The 22,276-nt window shown below is 43.5% G+C and overlaps 1 protein-coding gene across 4 annotated transcripts in view; it reads right to left on the bottom strand.

The window, feature by feature from the left end:
- The window catches only part of UST (uronyl 2-sulfotransferase), a 297,667-nt gene that overhangs the window by 172,359 nt on the left and 103,032 nt on the right, over nucleotides 1-22,276 (bottom strand). For all 4 annotated transcript variants that reach the window (XM_021086995.1, XM_021086988.1, XM_021086998.1 and 1 more), the window contains exon 2: nucleotides 7,600-7,643. In XM_021086995.1, coding sequence (XP_020942654.1) covers nucleotides 7,600-7,643 — 44 coding nt within the window. The remainder of the gene's footprint in view (nucleotides 1-7,599; nucleotides 7,644-22,276) is intronic.

The raw sequence follows: 22,276 nt of genomic DNA on the forward strand, positions 1-22,276 counted from the left end.
AATTTGGGATAATAAAATAGCTAAAGACGTAAGAATTATAAAGAAAAAAATTACAAAGAAAAATGAAGAATGTTGGGGGGAAATGTGAGCAGTATTGAATGTTAGAAAAAATATGACCCTACACTTAAATTATTCCAATGACAGACTTCTAAGGATGGTTTCAGGATGGTTTAAATAAAACCAAATAATGCCTGCCAGGGCATAACACCATGCCATCCTGGTAAGTGAAGATATTCAACTCAACTCATTTGAGTTACTTCCTAGGGCTGCCATAACAGAGCATCGCAAATTGGGTAGCTGAACGCAAAAGAAATGTATTCTCTCCCAGTTCAGGAGGCCAGGAGTCTGAAATGAAGGTGTCAGTAGGGTTAATTCCTTCCTGGAGGTTCAGAGGGAGAATGTGCTCTGGGCCTCTCTCCTAGATTCTGGTGGCTGCCTGCAATCCTTGGGTGTTCCTTGGCTTTGACCGTTTATCTCCAATCTCTGCCTCCATCATCACGTGGCATTCTCCCCATGTGTCTCTGTCTCCGTCTCCAAGTTTCTCTCTTCTCATGAGGACATCAGTCATATGGGACGTAGGGCCCTTCCTACTCCAGGACAACCTCTCTTAACTTCATTACATCTGCAAAGAGCCTCTTTCCAAAGAAGACAGCATTCATAGGTTCTAGGGGTTGAACAGCACCCTATCTGACACAGTTCAATTCATAACACCATTCAGAACTGAATTTGTCATTTGTCACTCCTTTCCCACTATACAATTTTTTCTACTATACAATTATGCCAACATGGCCTCCATCTCTTAGGCTATCATGTTGTCTCTCTTTCCTACTAAAGCCAAGCTTCTCAAAGCAGTGGACATCTCCGTTTTCCGTCCACCACTCCTCAAACCCCAGTGGCGAGGCCCATTCCTCCTCACCCTGTCGATCCCAGACTCTTTGACTTGGTAAGTTCCTCCCAGTCCATTTTCATCAGGACTCTCACATGGAAGGTCAGGCAGAAACTCCTGGATTCATCCTTATCATAGCACCTAGCCACCTACTTAATGGATCAGACTGGGCCTGTTTGCTAACCTGTGCTTCCCACTAGACTCTAAACTTCTTGAGGGCAGGGACTGTGCCTTCTGTAGCCTTATTGCCCAGTACCCAGCACAGAGCCCAGCATAAACCTGGTGCATAGCAAATGCCTCAATGCAACAACGGTGTCTATATAGAGTCACTCAGAATATATCTATTCAGGTGGATATATATGTATATCTCCACCACAGAACCATGTACTCTCAGAGTCTTTGAAACCTCAAGATGCAACTAGATTATACAGTGTTAGATGGCAGGGATTATCTTCAGTGTTCATCATGTCTTCCTGATCCCTGGCACAAAGGAGTCACTCAATAATTAACTGATACTAATGGGAAATTACTTTCTGAGGGGTGGGTAAGAAGGACTACTCTTTATTGGGCAATTGTTCATTGCCAGTCATTGCTAGGTGCATATAAGGGTCACCTTAATTAATATTATCATTTCTCATTCATTTGGGGATTTCTTAGCATAACAAATTGTAAACCTTCTTCCAAAGAACCTGTTTAAAAACAGAATTTTGAATACTTATAAACAAAAATAATATATCGGTAGTAAATGTCAAAATACTTGTCTATATAAATGTAGACATCTGTAATATATTTTAGCCCTCAATATACCATCAGGATTCCTTGGACTCAATTTCAGTGTTTCAGGTTTGTTTTTTTTTTTTTTGAGCAGTTCTGACCATTTGTATGGATTAACATTTCTTGACTTTGTGCCAAAGAAAATATGTTTTTTAATAAAGAGAATAGAACTCACTTTACCTTGCAATTAACATATAATAGGCCCATAAGGTAATTATAATAATGTATAATGCAAATAATATAATAGCCATATAATAAGGTCTACTAACCTTGTTAAAAAAATTAAGATCTAGGAGTTTGGGTCATGGTGCGGCGGAAATGAATCTGACTAGGAACCATGAGGTTTCAGGTTTTATCCCTGGCCTTGCTCAGTGGGTTAAGGATCCGGCATTGCTGTGAGCTGTGGTGCAGGTTGCAGACACAGCTCGGATCTGGCATTGCTGTGGCTTCTGGCATAGGCTGGCAGCAATAGCTCCAATTAGACCCCTAGCCTGGGAACCTCCATATGCCATGGGAGCGGCCCTAAAAAAAGACAAAAAAAAAAAAAAAAAAAAAAAGATCTATTATGGGAACTTAATGATTTTTCCTATATCTTGAAACACTTTGCTAGTTCATCATCCTAAAATAATTACCTACCAATTAATTACATATCATTTTTTTCCCAAATATGCTTTAAAAATGGCTGTTCAGTGATGACTAGAATGTTCTGTTCTATGTTGTTCAATAAAGTAGCACTAGCCACACACGGCTGCAAAGAATCTGATATGTGGCGAGGGCAACTGAAAAAGTGAATTTTTATGTTTCTAGTTTTAATTAATTTAAGTAGCTATTTGAGCTTATTGGCTACTATACTGAACCGTGCAGACCAGGAGAACAATTGACTGGGGAAATACACTGTCACAATTGCATCTCTCTTCAGAGTTTATTGTGTTGCCTAAAGTGTGGCGCCATCTTTACCAGACGACTGGAGACACCATCTTTGCAGTTTGCTTTTAACTTTCATTGAATAGAGTGGAGAATTCAGAATGTTTCATTCCTGCCTAGAATGATAAAGAGAAGAAAATCGATGGAGGGAGGGGTTCCCAGGCATGAGAATAAGCATAGAGCTTAGTCAGAGAGCACTCAAGACCCTGCCACTGCTGCTGATCATAAGCGTGAAACCTCAGACCACAAGTCTTCAGATGATGATGTCCTAGATGCACACATTTCTAAGGACAAAAAGAAAATACGGTGTCCTCATGCAGTTAGTCATCAAGGGGAAGGACTGCATCAAACACGACTTTGCAACAAGAACCTGGACCATCCCAATTTGCTAAATGAACATGGGACAATGTTTTATCTTTGATGATGTTTATACCCCAAAATGTACTCTATATACAGTTTGTAAATGAATAAATCCTAACGGTGGGTATGTATACAAAGGTAATTGGGAGGAAAAAAATGAAAAACTCCATCTTTTGACATTGGACTGATATTTTAAAAAGGTAAAAAGGTCCATTGGACCCAATGATAAACGGTGCTTAATATTCTTTTTCTAGTATACTGAGACTTAAAGCTTGTTTACTGTACCAGTCAAGGTACCAGAGAACTTACATAAAAGGGTAAAACTCCAGAAATAAGGTAAAACATTTACTGTCGTTATATTAAATTAGTAATCTTGAAACGGTTAAAAGTGTGAATCCTGGAGCTACACAGCCCTGGGCTGGAATCCCAAGTCCAATACTTGGTGCATGACTTTTGGCAAGTTATTCAGCCTAAGATCCGGTTCCCTCATCTGTAAAACAGGGATTAAATAATTACTTCCTCTCCTATAGAGTTTTATAGAGGCCAAGCTTGCATGCAAAGTGCTCAGCAGAGTGCTATGGATATCAGCTATGGATGGTGATTTTATTTTCCTTGAGTTGCTCAGACCAGCTCTTCTTACCTATCAGATTTCCAACATACGCGGAATGATAACTGTGCCCTATTTGCAACCTCCAGAATTTATCATTGCCAACGCCAGCAGTTCACATCGGGGCCCTAGTTCCAGGTGAGGTGAAGCCAGGAGGGAGGGGACTTCACCTTCAGAGGTCAGGCTGCTCCTGGGGGTGGGGGTGGGGGTGGGGTGGGGTGGACAGCACTGCAGACGTTGCTGCAAGAGGCCAGAGTACCTCCAGGTTTGCAGCCCAACTTTCGTCTTCTCTTACATGATGACCTTTCCCCCTGATTTTCAGACTGGCCAAGCATTACTTTAATGAACTCAAATTCTACAGCAAATTGGGAAAAGAGCAAAAAACCTCCTGAAATCTCGCCGTCTGGAGTAAACATCATTATCCTTCCAGGCTCTTCTCTGTATACACACACACACACACACACACACACATACACACACACACACACACACACACACACACAAACACACACACACAACTTTTTATGCAGTGGGATCACACTACACTGCTTATTTCATGCCTGTTTTTGTACTCAAGAATATCCTTCTAATTCATCCAATAGTGAGCTACATGCTCAGTCTCAGCAGGACTCTAACCTTAAACCACTAAATTCTATGTCCACACAAAGCAGTCGTAAAAAGTGGTTGACAAAAGAAAATATTAACATCTGCCTTTGAATAACGACTTAGATCAAAAACAGGGGTGAGCTGTGAGGTGAAAGGGGATTTTAAAAAGAAGCCAAAATCAGAGGTCTTTGGTTCTTTTGCATGAAAATCCTGGAGAGAATGAAGACCTGGGCTCTGTGCTGCGTGGCCCACGCCCCGTTCCCTGCATGGCTATTACTTGTGGAATGTGAAACTTGTGGAACTGAACTTTTAATAAAATGAGAACTGGCCTGTTAACCTCAGTACATTTTCAGGGTTTAAAAACCTTCTTTTATCTACATCACAGCTCTTTCGATCTTGGCATCACACAGTTCTTTCTGAGTGCTAAACAAATATAAGACTGGGTCGGTCTGGGCTCAGTCTTGCTTTCCCCTGCCAGGCTGGGGTTCATTCTGGAGGCCGCGCATGTGAGTCCTTATCCCCCCCCGGATGCCACTGTGTCCCTGAATATGCCAGGGGGCTGCTGACCTAAATGACCAAGGCCTCACCTCAGGGGAAGCTCAAGGGACCTTTATCTGGAATCCTGACCTCATCACTTCTGGGATTCATTTCCACGCTGCCAGAAGTAATAAGCACGGATGAAAAGATAGTAACAGATCGATATTATTTTTGCCCATTTTTATATTCTTCTTATTATTTTGGCTACTGCTTAGAAAGGTAAGAGCATTTTTTGCTCCTAGATAATGAAAGCACAGTTGCGGTGAAAGAAACCTGTATTATATAAACTTCTGCTGCTGAAAGAGATGGTGCTCATGGTTTTTAAACTCGGACCAGCGTTGATAAAGCTGGATTTATTCTGAGAATGATCTAACATGATCTGCTATGACCTGATGGTTTTTGTGTGTTGCAGGGGGCCTTGGCTGGGGCTGGTGGAGGAGGGTGTGCAGACCAGACTGCAGGGGAAGGAGAATGCCCAGCCAAGGAAAGCCCTGCTGGGGCAAGGGCAGAGCGCCCAGCAAATACAAAACCCGGGTGCCAAGGACACAGGCGTAGAGACAGGAGGATGGCCAGCTTGGCAAGAGCAAGGTCTTCAGGCGGACTCACAGAGTGTCCCCAGGATGGCGTTCAAGAAGGCAAGTTTCCATAAAGTGGACCTGGGTCTTCGGACCAGGTAAAACTCCGCTTATCAAGCTGGGACCCCAAGTAATGGGCTGATATGTCATTGAGGGAAACAGCTAGTAGATCCCACAAATGGGGCCACCAAACCCCCTTCCCTGCAGAGCAGCGTGGGTGGTGGGGGTTCACTTGGCCCTCCTTAGGAAAGAAGTGCAGTGAGTGCTGAAGGAACCCAGCAGGAGATCCACACCATTCTTCTCCCCCACCCCCATTTAGTTTCCCTCCTAAGCCCATTATTGACTAAAGAAAATATATTTTCACTATAAGAAAAGTTGCAATTATATTAATTCATAGTCTCTGTATAATAAGTCATGCCATGATCTCTAGACTATTAGCAGTAAAAAAAAAAAAAAAAAAAAAAAAAAAAGTTCAGGGAAATGGTTTTCTTTGTATTCATGGCGTTTAGAGCAACACTTCTCAAATGTGGTCCCCAGACCTGCAGTATCAGCATCACTTGGGAGCTTCTTAGAAATGCACCTTGGACCAACTGCATTAGGCAGTCAGAGGTATGAGCCCAGCAAATCATGTTTTAACAAGTCTCCAAGAAATTCTGATGCAAGCTACAGTTTGAGAACCCTGGCCTTAGTGGAAAGAACCTGGGATGGGAGCCAGGAGACCGAATTCAGATTCCAGTGCTGGATTCCATGGTCCGGTTAACAGTCACAGTGTGCCTTCCTGTGTGTCGAGGCTCATGCAAGGATGTGAGGACATGGAGATGAGCTAGATATGATTATTATCCTCAGATACTATCTAATCCTCTCCATTCCTCTTGTTTCTCCAGGGTAGTGGCCATCTGGTTGTTGCTCTTGTTTTCTTTCACAATGGTTTCCTAGTGTCTGCAGCATCACAGGCACTCGATGTATATGCAGTGGACCAAGCGGTAAGCCATTCACCACTGTGATAAATACTACTGTACTGTTCATCAATAATCTTAATGCTAGGAGTTCCTGTCGTGGCACAGTGGTTAACGAATCTGACTAGGAACCATGAGGTTGTGGGTTCGATCCCTGCCCTTGCTCAGTGGGTTAAGGATCCGGCATTGCTGTGAGCTGTGGTGTAGATCGAAGACGCGGCTCAGATCCCAGATCCTGCATTGCTGTGGCTCTGGCTCCAATTAGACCCCCTAGCCTGGGAACCTCCATATGCCGCAGGAGCAGCCCTAGAAATGGCAAAAAGACAAAAAAAAAATAATAATCTTAATGCTATTCTAGTCTAGTTAACACTGGCCAGCGTTTATTTAATGCTTATTATATGCCAGGTGCTGAGTGCTTGTCACATATCAGCTCGTTCAGTCCTTACAGATGTCCTATACTATGGATCATATTTTTTAATCCCATTTTGCACATTAAATACATTAAGTAATTTGTCCAACATCATATATTGATAGTGTAGAGCCCGAGATGAACCCAGAAACACCTTATTCCAAAGCTCACGGTCTTAACTGTGATGGCTTTCTTCTCCGAATCCCACCAATTCACAAGCCAATTTCAGGGTAAATTTCTAGCCTCTAAGGTTAATGGCTGATTGTCTTCTCACTAGGCGCTTACACCTGCACTTTGCAGGCATCATCTTAAATGGTCAAAAAGAGTGTCTATAGTTTTCTCATTTTTCAGTAGGTTGATAGTTGCTTTTCAGTGCACTTGAGAAAGTCGTAGTGATGGAGAATAGCACGAATACCTCACTGGCCTCTGCCGACCCTTAAAAGTCAAGCCGGAGTTGCTTCTAAGAACAAAAGCGGTTATGCAGGCCAGGCCAGGGCAGCTTCGAGAGGGGACTGGCAGAGAAGGCCGGTTTACAGGGGGCAGGGCCTTGGGTGGAGTATTCCAAGCAAGGCAGGAGGTAGAGGAAGGGGCAGATGTGAGTCTAGCCCAAGGTCAAAGGCATGAGGAGGCTGGGCTTCAGACTTCACATTGTAGGTCAGCATGGATGCAGAGGCAAGTGAGGCAGCCAACAGGAGAAGCAGTCACACGTCTGAAGTCGGCCTGAGGCTCCGGCGCCTGGGACAGCTACGGCTACTGATGGAATGATGGCTCTCACTCCCTTACCATTTTGGCTCTCTTTGCACACTTCCTTTTTCTATTGACTATTAATTAGTAAAGCTTAACTGGACATCTGCTATCTGCTATTCTCCTCTGAACAATTCAGGGCCAGGAGGGATCTAGTTGGGGTTGTGGAGGGTGTAGGTACTGAGAAAAGGAAAAGGGGATTCATATCACGAAGATCTTACCTTACTAGGAGGTGGTCCATGGTCGTCCAAATAAGTGGAATTTCCTAAAAAAAAAAAAAAAAAAGAAGTTGACAAATTAATAGTTTTAAACCTGCAATGAATTTCATGCAAGGTACTGAAAAGAAGTATTCTAGATATATTTCCATTTGGACAACAGAATCAAAGAAAAATGGGCAATTAATCTCCAGTTTGGTGGGATTTTGCTGATACTACCAGGCTTGGTTAATAGGTGCAGCAGTTACAAACATTCTACCCACATGGGTATGTAAGCACACAGATACACACATGCTGAGACACGCACTATTACACCTCACCCAGTATCTGTCGAGTTTACTTCGGACCAGCGGTTCTCAACCTTCAGTGTATATCAGAGTCACAGCAGGCCTTGCTGAACCACAGAGCCCGGCCCCACTCTCAGAGTTTCAGATTCAGTAGCTGAGAATCTGCATTTCTACCAGGCTCCCAAGCGATGCTGAGGCTGCAGGTCCCGAAAGCCCACTTTGAGAACCATTGCAGTGTTATTCCATGCGGACTTTTTCTTTTTTCTTTTTGTCTTTTTAGGGCCACACCCTCAGCATATGGAAGTTCCCAGGGTAGGGGTCAAATCAGACTACACACAGCCTCCGGCCTACACCACAGCCACAGTAACGCCAGATTCGAGCCACATCTGCGACCTATACCACAGCTCTCAGCAACGCCAGATCTTATAACCCACTGAGTGAGGCCAAGGATCGAACCTACATCCTCATGGATACTAGTCAGGTTCGTTATGGCCGAGCCACAAAGGGAACTCCCCCTTCGCTTTGTCTTGATGGTCAATTTCCCTTCATCTTTTCAGTCTAGCTTGCTTCCGAAGCTTGCCTTGTCTTCTTTGAGAGCCACTTAGGGGCATGTGTGTTTTCCAAGTGCGTGGTTTTTGTTTCCTGATGAATAAAGACTCAGGGGGGTTCTGACAGGAACTAAAGCTTATTGAGTTCCTTCTATGTAGCAGGTATTCCGCTAAGCGATTTACAGGTATTCATTCGCTTAATTCAAACTTCAGAGGTGAATTATAATTACCCCACATCCAGAGAGGAGAACAGAGCCCTGGAGAAATCCACTAATTTGCTCACAGTCACACAGCTGTTAAACTGCATAAAGGAGGGAAGACCGGTTTTTCCAGAAGGTGCTTGGGCATCTGCTCATCTGAAAAACCCACCTGGAGTGCTGCCAACTCCAGCTTTTGCACAGCCTGGGCGCTGCCAACATTACCAGCTGGCAACATGGTGGACCGTGGCAGAGCCAAGGATGTGGCCCACATAGGGGAAAGTGAAGATAATCATTTTGTTCCTAACAGAACAAGATCTGGGAAATACCAGAAATGCAAGAAGACTTCTAGAAGACAGCAGATTAGAGAATAAGGTTAATGTCCTAGTTGGAGTCAACGAAGGGTGCTTTTTCAGGAGAGAGCAAAAGTCACAGAAGAAATTGGACTGAAAAGGGGAAGCAGCGTTTAAGCCAGGGACAGCTCAAGGGGGGAAATTGATCCAAGCATGACAAATAAGTAGGTTTGACGGATAGATATTTTCCACACTGAGGCATCATCCAACCCTTTTTTTCTTTCAGTCTTCTGATTTCTCACCCCCACGATGTGCTCAATGGCTATTCTCTAACTGGCTACTTGTATACGGCACAAACCAGAGGGGTCCAAATTTCATGCACAAGATGCTCCAACAGCCTGGACTGCTCATGATTGGGTCATTTTCAGGAGCTTTTGAAATGTGAACGCGATGACCAATTTGCCAGGTCTTAATTATTGTGCTGCACTCTGCTGGGAACATACATGAACAGGAAGTAGATCTCCATCTGACTCTGTAAAGAGGACTTGCAGAAAAGACCCAGGAACACGGCTGCCTAAGTCTGGAGAGACGGTCAGAATGATTCCACCACAATGCAGCTGGGATGGCTGCAGAGGGTTCCCGCGTGCTCATTGTGGGAACGTGTCTTCCCCAGGAGGGATTCGAGAAATTCTAACACACTCCAGCATGTTCTCCAGGTAGTCATCTCAGGAATCAAAGGGAGCTCAAATAACTAAATGTTTCTAAAATCCTAAAAGTTTCCAAGTTCGCAGAAACTCCTAAAAAAGAAGGGTTTCAATGTCCACCCGCGACCTCCAGCTCCAGACGTGCGTATCCACTGAGTCCTTAGCAGCTCAGCCTGGGTGTCTGCAGGCATCTCACCCCACACTGGTCCAGACAGAACTCTGTCTCTGCTCCTAGGCCATCCTCCAAATTGTGTCTCTCCTGTGTTCATTATCAGGTTAGGCAACACATCCCTTCCAACAGGCCCCAAAGCCCAAGTCACCTTTGACCTACCTCTTCCCCTTCCCCTATATCTGTACCAACCCGTGTGCAAGTCCCGCTGGCTCAGCCTTCAGAGTATTACTCACACCTGACAACTTCTCACCAGCCCCTCTGGGCCAACTGGGAGAGCCCCCTCTCCATCCATCAGCCATTTTCTCCCCTACGATACAGCAACCAGTCGGATCTTGCCACCTTATTCATCTGGCCATGTTAGCCTGCGGCATAAAATCAATTTCTCTAAGAACAAAATAAGCAATCCACACTGTGGTCTCTAACACTACAGGACCCAGGCCCCACCTCCTGCCACACTGCCGCGATCGCAACAGCCTTCTCTCTGCTCCAAAACACACCAACCTAGTGTCAGCCAGAGACCTTCTGCACCGGCTCACGCTGGCTCTTTGCTCTACCAGGATAAGTCCTTTCCTGCTCCCTTCACTCAGGCTCAGGTCAAATGTCCCTGCTTTCTCAGCTCTTCTCTCCTTCCCTTTCTGGCTTATTCCTTTCTTTCCCATCCTCCCTCTCTCATCATAAGACACCATCTCTTTCTGCACAAAGAGAGGACCAGGGCCCACCAGTGTTGGTACCTGTACCATGGACCCCACCGTCACCGCCACCAGCAGATCCCCGAGCTCGCATCCACAGCTATGTTCCTGTGCTTTATTAGAACACTGAGGCTCTAAGGACCTCGCACTAGTAACAGAGGTATGGGAAGGGAAGAGAAAAGCTACCTGAATAAAAAGTATTTCTTTAGCTAGAGACAGCAAGTTTTTATTCTCCGAGGGTATAAATGTATTATGTTTTTGGTGTTTAGGCAGAGCTTTTCATCCTAGGAGCTTACCCCTCCACAGTGCAAAATAAACAAGATTGTCAGAACTTTCCAACCTGAAGCTGGTAACCTGTGGGCTGTGGAGATCAAAGGCTGAGCACTGTTATCAAAATGAGCTTCCCTGAACAGGCTCGCGGGCATCAAAGAGGCTGCTGCTGCTACATCCTGGAGAGGATTCTATGGAGGGTGCCAAGCTGTGCGGAAGAAAGATCAGACCCAAGCCCTCAGGGTCTCTGGGCTTAAAGTTCACAATGGAAATTGGAAAAGAGAAGGCGGACGAGGGCTGACGTCTGACAAGGATGTGGAGCCAGGATGCAGGACAAGGGCTTACCTGCCACCCACTTCACTGTCCTGTGAATGTTCACTTTCCAGCCCCCAGGCTCCAATCCTTGTCATTTTTGGAGGCCTGGAGGGGCATATCATTTCACTTCTTTCCTAAGCCACGTCTTTAGAGCTCTGATTTCTGCCTCTTTTTCGTGTCTCATGTTCTTCCTTGGGGGATCAAGGATTACAGCATCTTGTCAAGTTAGGGGGAAAAGGAGAGGCACACACCCCACATGCTTCCCCTCCTACCATCAGTCAAGCTTTTAGAAGGGCCTGGCTCCACACTGCCAAGAAATTCTAGCTGGGCTGGCAATGCGATAAACCTTATGCAGAAGGTCAAGCTTCTGTAATTCTGCTTCGGCAGGTGGAGACGGCGAGGTGGCTGCGGGTCTGAAGCAACAACACACCAGCCCTCCAAACTCTCTGTGCTGGTCTGTATCCAGGTAGTGGTCGTGGTTACGTGGCTCTATCCACGGGTTAAGACCAATCCAGATGTAGAAACCACCACCACCAAAACAGCCATGGTTTAATGGCTTAAAAAACGCCCTCACTAGAAAGCAAGTGATCTCAGACTTTGAGACCAGTTCAACTAGAACACATTCCAAGTCTCCGCCTGCCCACCTAGCTCTTCTTGATGGAGCCCTCCCAGCGAGGGTGTAAATATAACACCAAAGACCACGTGTGAATGTGCCAAGGTGGTACGTCCAAGTACACAGGAGTGACTGTTTGTGTCCTTGTGAGAGCAATGATACAAAAAACCAGATTTAATGCACCCAGATGGACAGGGTAAATCTCACTTTCCTAACACAGAATTACCCCCAGGACAAGTGGAAGTGTCACTCCACTCTGAATAAATTGCTTCACCTCCTCAAAGTCTTCCATACACACATCTGTAAAAATGAAATAAGCTCACAGCTCACTGTAATGAGGACATGAGGGTAAATCTCATTCTGTGAATGCCTAGAACAACAGCTGCACATACTAAGTCCCTGCTTTGTTGCCAGCAGTACTGGTGGTACTGAGTAGCAGTACCAGGGCAAGACCCCTTCACTGCCTCTCCATCTTTCCACTCAGGGGTCTTCAATCCTCACTGCACAGCCCACTGCCTGGAAGAATTTTTAAGGAATGTGGGTGCCAGGCCCCAGCCTTCACTCTCCTGATTTAATGATGTGTGGATAAGTCCTTTGGCAACTGGTATTTTCTCAAGTTCTTCAGGTAATTCTAATGTCTGGTCAGGGTTGGGAATCACTGAGCTACAAAACACAGATTAAGGTCCTTGATAATTGAGGCTCAATCTCACTTTCCAGAAATAAAAAGTAACAGATCTTATGGTGGAGCTTCACCCCAGTCACTGCCATTATTTCTGGTGAGAGATTGTACACCATGAGTTTCACGCCAAAGCAGACTGTGGCGGGGGCCGGGGGCAGGTACCCGGGGACGGCTGACCAGGCAGCTCCCATCAGCCCCTGCTCCAGGGGCCGGGCTGCTCACAGCCACTTGAGTGTCGCCAGGTACAAAGCACCTCTGGCACAGAGATCACCCTTGAAGCCACATGGGTTGCCCAGGCCTTTCTGGGACTCCACAGAGCTTAAGTTTCTGAGCTTACATTTTCAAAACATATTAGTTCCTGGAAACAATGCCTCATATATGTTGCTCTGCTGCCCCTCTTCTTTCATGGTAAAAAGGGAGGTAGATGCATAATCTTCCCTCTGCCCAGAGCTTCCCTAGACCCACACTCAACTTAAATGAATAGGGAGATTATTCTACTAGTCCTAGAGACATACAGGTTTGATCCCTGCACACACTTTAGGCCCCACAAAGACCTGAAAGGAAAACGGCTCTAGAACATCTGAAGCAAAGACACCGTCTGGTCCCAGCGCATGGAGGCGAACTGTCTTTCCAGGCTGGGAACCCGGAGTGGAGCGGAGGTGAGGGAACCTACTGCCATGCCCACGTGCATCCAACAGAGACCAACACAGCCTGATAAAGAAGGAACTGCCAGAAACACTGACACGGAAGGCCGTGAAGAGAATTATTAATGTGCCCCATGTTTTAAGCAGCAACTGTCGCTCCTAAATAAGAGTGTGTGTGTGTGTGTGTGTGTGTGTGTGTGTGTGTGTGTGTGTGTGTGTATCTGTGTGTGTGGGTGGGTAGATGGGTGGAAAGGAGCCCAAGGGGAATCATTTAATGGATTCAGGAAGACACTGCTAATAGAAGTCACTGGTAACAGGAATGGAAGCCCAGGGGTGACCGAGGGAAGAGTGCAGGCTCCAGAACAGAGACATGGGTTCGAATGTCAGTCCTGCCCCGCATTGGCTAAGTGACCTTGGAAATACTACCTCATTTCCCTGAGGATGAATGCCCCCATTTGCATCAGAGAACATTAATAATAGCACCTAAATCATGAGGTTGTTATGAAAATGAAACAGGATGTGTGCAAAACACTTTGCATGGTGCCAGCCTGGTGCGCAGGAATTGCTCACTGAATAGGAGCTACTTCCTCATCTTATGTTACCCAATTGGATCCTTCATATTCAAGTTTATAATATTATTTATTATAGGGGAAATCAAAGAGAATCCTCAGGCTAGGAGAGTAGTCTATGGTACTAAAAATGAATACTACTCTAAAATAACTATTTGATATTTTCTATTACTACCCAATACTGGCTTCACAGGCCCTCCAAAATACACACAAAAAATTTTTGCCAATTGTTTGAAGTGCCTTTAGCAATGTGCAAATGAACTTATAAAGCCTTCTGGGGATATAATTTATTCTTGACTCTAAGTCTGACATTAGCAGCTCTATTTTTGTCTGAATTGATCCCTGAAGAAGAAAAATGTTTTCATTCTAATTCCTCTTATGGAAACTATAACATGCATTAGTGTCAATGTCACAAAAGCCACCTCTACACTATGTCAATTTTGATAAAAAACCAGCAGTTCTTTTCAAGAGCCTTTCTTTCAGGCACCCTTTCATTTATTTAATTTTTATTTTTTATTTTATTTATTTATTTATTCAGTCTTTTTGTCTTTTTAGGGCCTCACCTGTGACATATGGAGGCTCCCAGGCTAGGGGTCTAATCAGAGCTGTAGCCACCAGCCTACGCTACAGCCACAGCAACACGGGATCCAAGTCACAACTGCGACCTACACCCACAGCTCACAGCAAAGCCAGATCCTTAACCCACTGAGCAAGGCCACAACCTCATGGTTCCTACCTAGTCAGATTTGTTTCTGTTGCACCACGATGAGAACTCCAGGGACCCTTTTAAAATCATCATCATAAGCAACTCGAATCCTTTCCTTTCTTGATCCAGAAGCAGCCATTTCACATAGGATACTGGTTACCTTCAGCACAGCCACACGGCTGCATCGCACCCCCCTCGCCGCCCCCCGCCCCGGAGTCTGGGCCTCTGATAAGACACTATTAATGAAGGAGTCCGGGTGGAAGGCAGTGCTGCAGCCCCAGCTCAGTCCTTGCCAAAAAATTATGCTAATGCCACACTTTCCACCGTTAACCATGGGTTCCATTTCCCTAAGAGGCAGCTGTCAGCACACACCAGCCGTGGTTAACAATGAGGAGTTTGTGTGCTGAGTAAATGCCTCCAATAGCTCCATTTCTTATAATTAACACAGCCCCAAAGACGCTGTAAAGGAGGAGAATTGCTTGCACAACTTTATTTAAGCCTTAATAAAATTATTTTCCACTAAAGTAAAACAAATGGCTTTATTAACGATCAGTGCTTAAATATCTTTTTAAAAATAACCTTTTAAAAAATCTTGACTGTTCACCCAACCAGTTACCAAAGGCAAAAATATCCTGAAAATACTTTCTCGAGCCTAAATGATAAAAAAAAAAAGAGCATTCCAGACCCTGAAAAAAAAAATCCGAATTGTTATCAATTGTGATTTAGAAAGTGGCTTCCATTTCTAATTTTAAAAGCAAAGTAATGCTTTTCTCTGTGTATTTCAGGATCAAAAGCACTGTGTTGTGTTATAACACATTGCTTTTTTTTCTCCATTAAATCTGAACACACACTATAGGATGTCAAGGGTACATTTGTAGAAGGAAATTACTTTTGGAATGAAATGATCAGTGCAATACTGTTATAATAACAACCTAAATATAAATATGAATGATTGCCAAACTAGCTCAGGAATCCATTGTAATTGTATTATATGATCTCAGGCAGGTAGGAATAAAATATCAAAGAGAGATGGAATCGCTTAGATTTCTGTTTCATTCCATTAGATTTTCCTCCCAAAGTAATGACTACAGTCAACTGATCCCACCTTTGTGACTACAATACACCCATTTACAGAGCAGCTCCAGCCCTCCACACACCAAGGCTCCAACCAGAGCCAGCTAAATCTTCTACCAGGACCTAGCCATCATGAGTACAGACACTTTCCATCATATGCTTATTGCATGAAGCACCCCTAGGAATGTAGTGAAAGACAGGCAGGAGGAAGATGCCTAAGAATCTACCCTGAGAGAAACAAAACAAGGCCAAAAAAAAATCCTTCCTTATCATCATCAATGCTGAGCTAAGCTCTGTGCTAAGCACTTGACAGACCTCATCCCACTGCATTTCTATGACAACCTCTGAGGTCGGAACTACTAGTATCCCCATTTGACAGCAAAGGCTTGGGGAGGAAGTGACCTGCACCACGTCATACAGCCATCAGCAGGTGCTCCTGGATCTGACTGGGCTGCCTGAGTCTGGAGCCCTTTTGCTCACCACATACTCCCCACCTTGCTCAGAGATTCTGGCTTGGGAGCCACAGGTGCATGGAGATACTCAACCCTTCAGCTCTCAGTGAACCTCAGGCTGATCAGTCTGGGGCTACTCAGGGATGCGCTAAGAGAAGTGGGGTCTGAGACCTCCGTGTAACATCCAGGCAGAACCCTCACGACTTCACCCATCTAATAGTTATCAAGGGCCTAGTCTACGCTGGGCCCTGTGCATGAGGATACAGGCATGAGTGAAAAGATGTGACCGCTGTCTTTCTTGGTCAGCTTGGGCTGCTATAATAATTCACCATGGACCGGGTGACTTAAACAACAAACATTTATCTCTCACTGTTCTGGAGATTGGAAGTCTGGGATCATGGTCCAGTGTGGTCCAGTTCTCCTCCTAACTTTCAGATGGCTGTGGACTTTCTGTGTCCTCACACGGTAAAAAGAGAGAGTCTTAGCTCTTCCCCTTCTAGATAGGACACTAATCCCATCACGGGGGCCCCAGCCTCATAACCTCATCTAAACCTGATTACTATATGAAGTGCCCACCTCCAAGTACCATCAAATTAGGGGTTAGGGCTTCAATACATAGATTTTAGGAGGATACAAAGAGTCTATAGCACTGGTCCTCTGAAGTCTGCAGGAAAAATGGATGAGAAACAAGTGATTACAAAAGTATTCAGCTGCATTTGTGATGAATTTTATAAGCAGTAAAGTACTAGGTGGTGTGAGAAGGAGCAGGAGAAACTCCTTAACTCAAGGAAAAGAAGGGGTGAGGTCAAAGAAGATGGTGAGTCTAAGTTAAAAATGTCTCTGTCACCTTGAACTCAAGATCAGAAGGCAAAGTGTCATTTAAGAGGCAAAGGGAAGTTTGTGCAAAGATGTCAAGGATTTGAAATCAACTTACATGTATATGGAGCTCTAATATTCCCATGCATCATCTCAGCAGCCCCCATCCCCATCAACCCTGAGAGGTCAACAGGAGAGATGGAAGGCCTTTTTCCATAGGGGAGAACTGAGCCCAGATTCACACATCTGGAGGTGTCAAAGCTGGACTTGAACTTGGCTTCAAGCTCGCAGGAACCCCAGTCCACACTATCTCAGGGCTCTGTGCACAGTGGGACAGCGAACAGTTTGGAGAGTTTCCTAGGGCCATTGCATGTACCAAAACATCACTGTGAGCCTGGAGGAAGGCTGACCCCAGAATCCAGATGGAAGAACTCTCTGTGGACTGAGTAAGGAAACACCAGGGGAAGGTCATCAGTGGGCCTTGTTGATGTTCTACAAATGAAATAACTCTTGCTGAGTTGCGGATCACTACTTTCTTAAAGACCGGTGTCGAGGCATACATATTTTTAAATGAATTAAACATTTTTTTCTGTGTTTCTAGCTCTACCCCCTGCTTGATGGGTTTCTGAGCCGTGGCCTGAGGCCATTGGTAAATGAGCATCTGTGTCTTCTATATTCTAAGTGAAACAGTCGTATGTTTGACAGAGAACTACGTGTCACTTGCCAATTCTTTTCATGCTGTAGGAAAATGAGTATGAAAGAACGTTCTACGGGGTGTTTAGTTGTGCACTTAAATCATCTGCATACAAACAAGAGACATGAAGAGTTGCTCATAAACGCTGTTGTGTTGTTTAGAAAGTATGTGGATGAAATGGGTTTGTTGGTGAAGTAGGTCTTCCACAGATGCTGTGGTGCCGATAGAACCCATCTGGGATTATACTTTCATATATATTTTCAAGCAACACAAGGAGGAGATCACAGTTTCTTCTTTACTAGATCTTCAAATGTAAAAGAGGATTTTTAATAGAGCAGCAGAAATTCCTGAAGCCACTCAGAACAGTAATCCTCACAAAATGAACTAGCAATCGAACAGATGAGCCTGGTGGTGTCTATTAAAAAAGAGTAGGTTTCAATAAATACATCATCTCTCCCTTTTCTATCTTCCCTCTAGTTCTATTTTGTATCAGATTTAATAGGATTTAGGTGAGATTTTTGTGGTTCATAGAACTATAATATTGGAAGATAAAAGGGAGTCTTATACCTCCATATGCTACTCTGTAGGCACAGATAAACACTTTCCCTCCAAACACAAAAAGGCCAAACAAATAAGTGCCTAAAAATCAGAAATTCCACGCCAAAGATGAGCTGAAGTATGAACACAGGAGAAAGAATGTGAGCACTGCAGCAAATCAGTCCAAGGTGGCAATCCACTTACTGAATGTGACCTTGGGCTAGGTCTTGAATTTCTGGGTTTTAGTTTCCCCACTGGGAAAAGAAGGAAGAATCAAACTTACCTCTGAGGCCTCGGGGGTGGGGGGTGGGGGGGCACGTAGAACATCTATAAACTGCCTGGCATGCATACAATAAAGCATAGCTTTTGTGATTATATTTAAAATAGAGCCAATTTGAACACATGGTGTGTTCAAGAGAACCTCTTCCAAGTAATCACATGCATAAACATCCCCAGCACTGAAACATGCATCTCTCATTATGCACTAGAATCGCCTGTCACTGCCTTCCTCCACAATTTCCAGGATTTATGATGGGAGGTTATACCTGGGCATGAATGAAATGTAATTTTTTAAAAACCTGGCAGGCTTTGGCTATTTGGATGCTTGTATTATTATTCTGAAAGATAAAGTGTACTTTATCTTTCAGAAGTCATAAATACTTGAGAGCACAGAGTAGATGTCTTTTCTAGCAAAGTCTTAATCGTGCCTTTCAACAAAATGAGTTGAGGAAGTGTACCTTCTTTTTTTTTCTTTTTTCTTTTTATTCAAGTGCACTTTCTTATACCCAGCAAGAGGTCTTTCTTAAAAGCCCAGCTGCCTTGAATTCCTCATAGATCTGGAAATCTGAGTGCTCTTTCAAAGTTGCAATGAGTCGCTTGCTTTTCTGAACCACCAAAGGACTGGGTCTGAGGGTGGAGGCACACACAGGACTTGGTTGCAAAGTTGGCTGAACCAGCATGAACTCCACTGGAGGAAAACTGGAGTTCTTCTTTACAGAAAAACAAACAGCTGCTTTCTGGGTTTTCATGCTTGTAAATTTCAAACACATGCAAGCCTGCTTAATATCAACTTGCTAATTGGAAAATGCTTCCTAATTAAAAAAAAAGTTTTCTACAACAGCACAAAACATCAATCAAATGAATCTATGCCTACTGCAAATAACTTATCTGTCATGATGCAAAGGGAGCATCAGCTTATCAAGACAGAACTTTCCGTCTAAGGAGTTTTTTGGAAGTGGAACAAGGCTTCCGAGCAGCATCCTCCAAGTGGCAGTGCTGAAGCCATGCTGATCAACCCGGGCCTGGTGTGGAGAAACCTCCTTCGCTGGATGGAAGGAAGTGCCTGGTGACCTCACCACCTTCCTTCCAATTCTCAGATTCCCCAAAGACCCTTCATGGCAACAAGCAAATGACACTGCTCATCTTTTTAAAAAATCACTTTATTTATCGTGTAGATTTCATTCATTTGAGTAAATGTGAATAACATCAAGAACACAGATATCCATGATATCAAGAAGACATTTTAACATGGGCATGACTATGTCTAGCACAGAATCTGACATAAGAAAAACATATATTTATAACTTCAACCCTGCCTTAAAGAAAGGTAGGAATGGGAAGGGAAAACTGGTTAAATAATGCAAAATGTATTTCTCTTTTAGGATTATACCAACCAAATGACATAAGCGTCAAAAAATGTTCTCTCTTGTGAATGCCAGGCAAACATGTCCTGATTCAGGCCCACTGAAGTGGTAGGACTGGGGCTGCATGGGGATGAGACAGTCTAACTTCAAGACAAAGGATGGAAATTAGAGTTGAGTGTAGCAGAACTGCAAGGTTCTTGTTAAGGATTCTGCTGCCAAGATTTCACAAGAGAAGCCACAGGCCAGGCAACAGTAAGAACAAGACTCTGGTTGCTCTAGAGGCCTTGAACACTTCTCACTCGAGCAAAGCCATTACAACCCTAAAAAAAAAATCATGCTCTGTGAGGGCCATAAAAAAGATAAATAGGAGCGAATGGGAATGCTCTTCCACATAAATACATAACAGAATAATTGAAGAAATCACTCAGCAATGGAGAAAATACATTTCATGACAATGCAAAGAGGCACCGGAGCAAAAATAACTTGGAAGGATTATAAAAATAATAACGTAGGGTTATAAATAATAGGAGAAATTGAATATGCTAATGAAATCGTGATGATGAAAGCGAGAAACAGAGAAGGAGATTATCCTAGCTAATAGAAACATAAAGCGGTAGGAGATGAATTTTTAGGTAGGACACACTTGATCCTTTCCCCTGGTACAGAAAATTAAGGGAAAGGAATGAATATTTATTACGTGCCAATCATGGGTTGTACATGAGACAAATCATTACACACACGTCTCTCATTCAATCTTCAAGTAGATATCGCTTTCTCATCTTGTGGACGAAGAAACCAACCCTCGGAGAGGTCAAAACACTTTCCTGAGGAGGGACGATTAAACAAGCGCAAGGCTAGGCTAGCCTTGGAACAATTCGCTTCCAGAATCCACTGCAGACTCCTCCTCCCACTCAGCTCCACCATCCTGGCTGCTGCTTCTCCCGACAAAGGCCTTGAACACTTCTTACCCTGGATTTTTTTTTTTTTTTTTAAATCAGGGATTTTAAAATGTCGTTCAAGCCAGTGAGAGATGTCAGGTTTAGAAACCCATGATAGCGTTTTTAAAAATGTTATTTTATTTCCCAATTACTACATAAGATAACCAATGTTGTCACGGGATGAAGTAGGAAAGAATTTTTAAACGCTTTCTTTTTATATCGACCATACACACATTCTAAAGTTCTCTAAGTTATGTTGCACAAAACTGATTAAGAGATATTTGTCTCAGGAAGAGATTTGTCTCAACTGAAGAGACTCATTCTATTTTTAAATGAGTTCCATGCATAGTCCTTAAAACACTCAAGTCAAGTTTACAAAACCTTGAAGTCAAGCTTACAAAGGATAGTCTGTTGTTTCCTCACCTACAATGTTTTATCACCAGTTTTTACCCACCCAAAATATCCACTCAAGCCCCACCTAACTTCTTTCAGTAAGTCTATTTTTCAAAACCCAGCTACACTCATTTGCCTCTTTGAATTTCCACTATTGGGTAGGGATGTGTATGTATATGTATGTGTGTACACACACACACACACACACACACACACACACACACACACACACAATTTCTCCTCCCCCCAGCAAGGAGAGAAGGGTCTACCCTAGCCCTGGAGAGTAATGAAATTTGACTGCTTCATGTTCCATTTCACTTTGGCATGGACTCTGCTGGCCTAAAAACCAAGTGTTTTCTCTTTCTTTACATTTTGATACTAAAAATAAAAAGTAAATGACTTTCCCTAAAAAGCCAAGGAATTTTTAAAAATAACCAATGTTTCCCTGCTGTACCTCTGATCACAGAATTAAACACCATACTGAAAATTCAATGCTTGATTCATATGCATGGGGAATCATTCCAAAGCTTTAAATACCATGACCCTATGTCCTAAAGGGCACTTACAAAGCAATTTCAAAAATGGGTCCTTTTTGTTATTCCACTCCAGGGATCATTTTCAGCATCTATTCTAATCACTAGTGTTATAAAAATCACCTAACGAACAGACAGGTCTATATTTGGAATCAAATTCCTTTGACTGCAATCATCCTTGAATGTGCCACACCAAACAACTTTATCAGGACATCCAAACGAAGTCTGCAGTAGAGACCACCTTAATTTTTAAAGGTTTGAAGCCAACATAACATTCCCAATCATGACCACTTCTAGACCTAAATATTGCAGAGTGCAAAGTAGTATTTTTGATTTAGCTTGTCTAGATTTTAAATTGTTTGCGAATAAAACAACATACAAAATGCAAACTGAATTGACAAATATTTTTACTAGCACTGAAAGAGAAAATACACATCAGCCCCTTGGAACCTCTTGGCTTTGCATGGAGAAGCACTGGGTGCTGTGGGGCAAACCAGAGGAACCAGAGGAAAGATTTCAGACCCATTTCACTGCCCAGGAAACTGGACTCTAGAATTTCCTACTTTGTCGAGTTATAATTCTTTCTCTCTCTATGACTGTGGATTATAAAATTTTTAGAAACAGATGAGGATAAGACCCAATTATTACCTCAATACATAATACTCCTGTTCAATTCCTTCAGCGTTTTCATGGTCTCAGAAATCAGTGCGTGAGTTTGCTTTACACCGTATGTATGTATCACTCCAAAATACCGCTGCAGGTAAATAAATACTACTCTTTGCAATCAATATACACTCAGATTTTTCCATTTTTACGTAGGTTCTTCATTCTCATCTGGTGAGTATCCTTGTCTACTGACAGAAAAAAAACGACCAACCTGTGGTTTCTCAACCACTCGCCACCCAGGCCTGGATCAG

The sequence above is a fragment of the Sus scrofa genome, chromosome 1, assembly GCF_000003025.6.
Source record: "Sus scrofa isolate TJ Tabasco breed Duroc chromosome 1, Sscrofa11.1, whole genome shotgun sequence".
In the NCBI taxonomy this organism is placed as follows: domain Eukaryota; kingdom Metazoa; phylum Chordata; class Mammalia; order Artiodactyla; family Suidae; genus Sus; species Sus scrofa.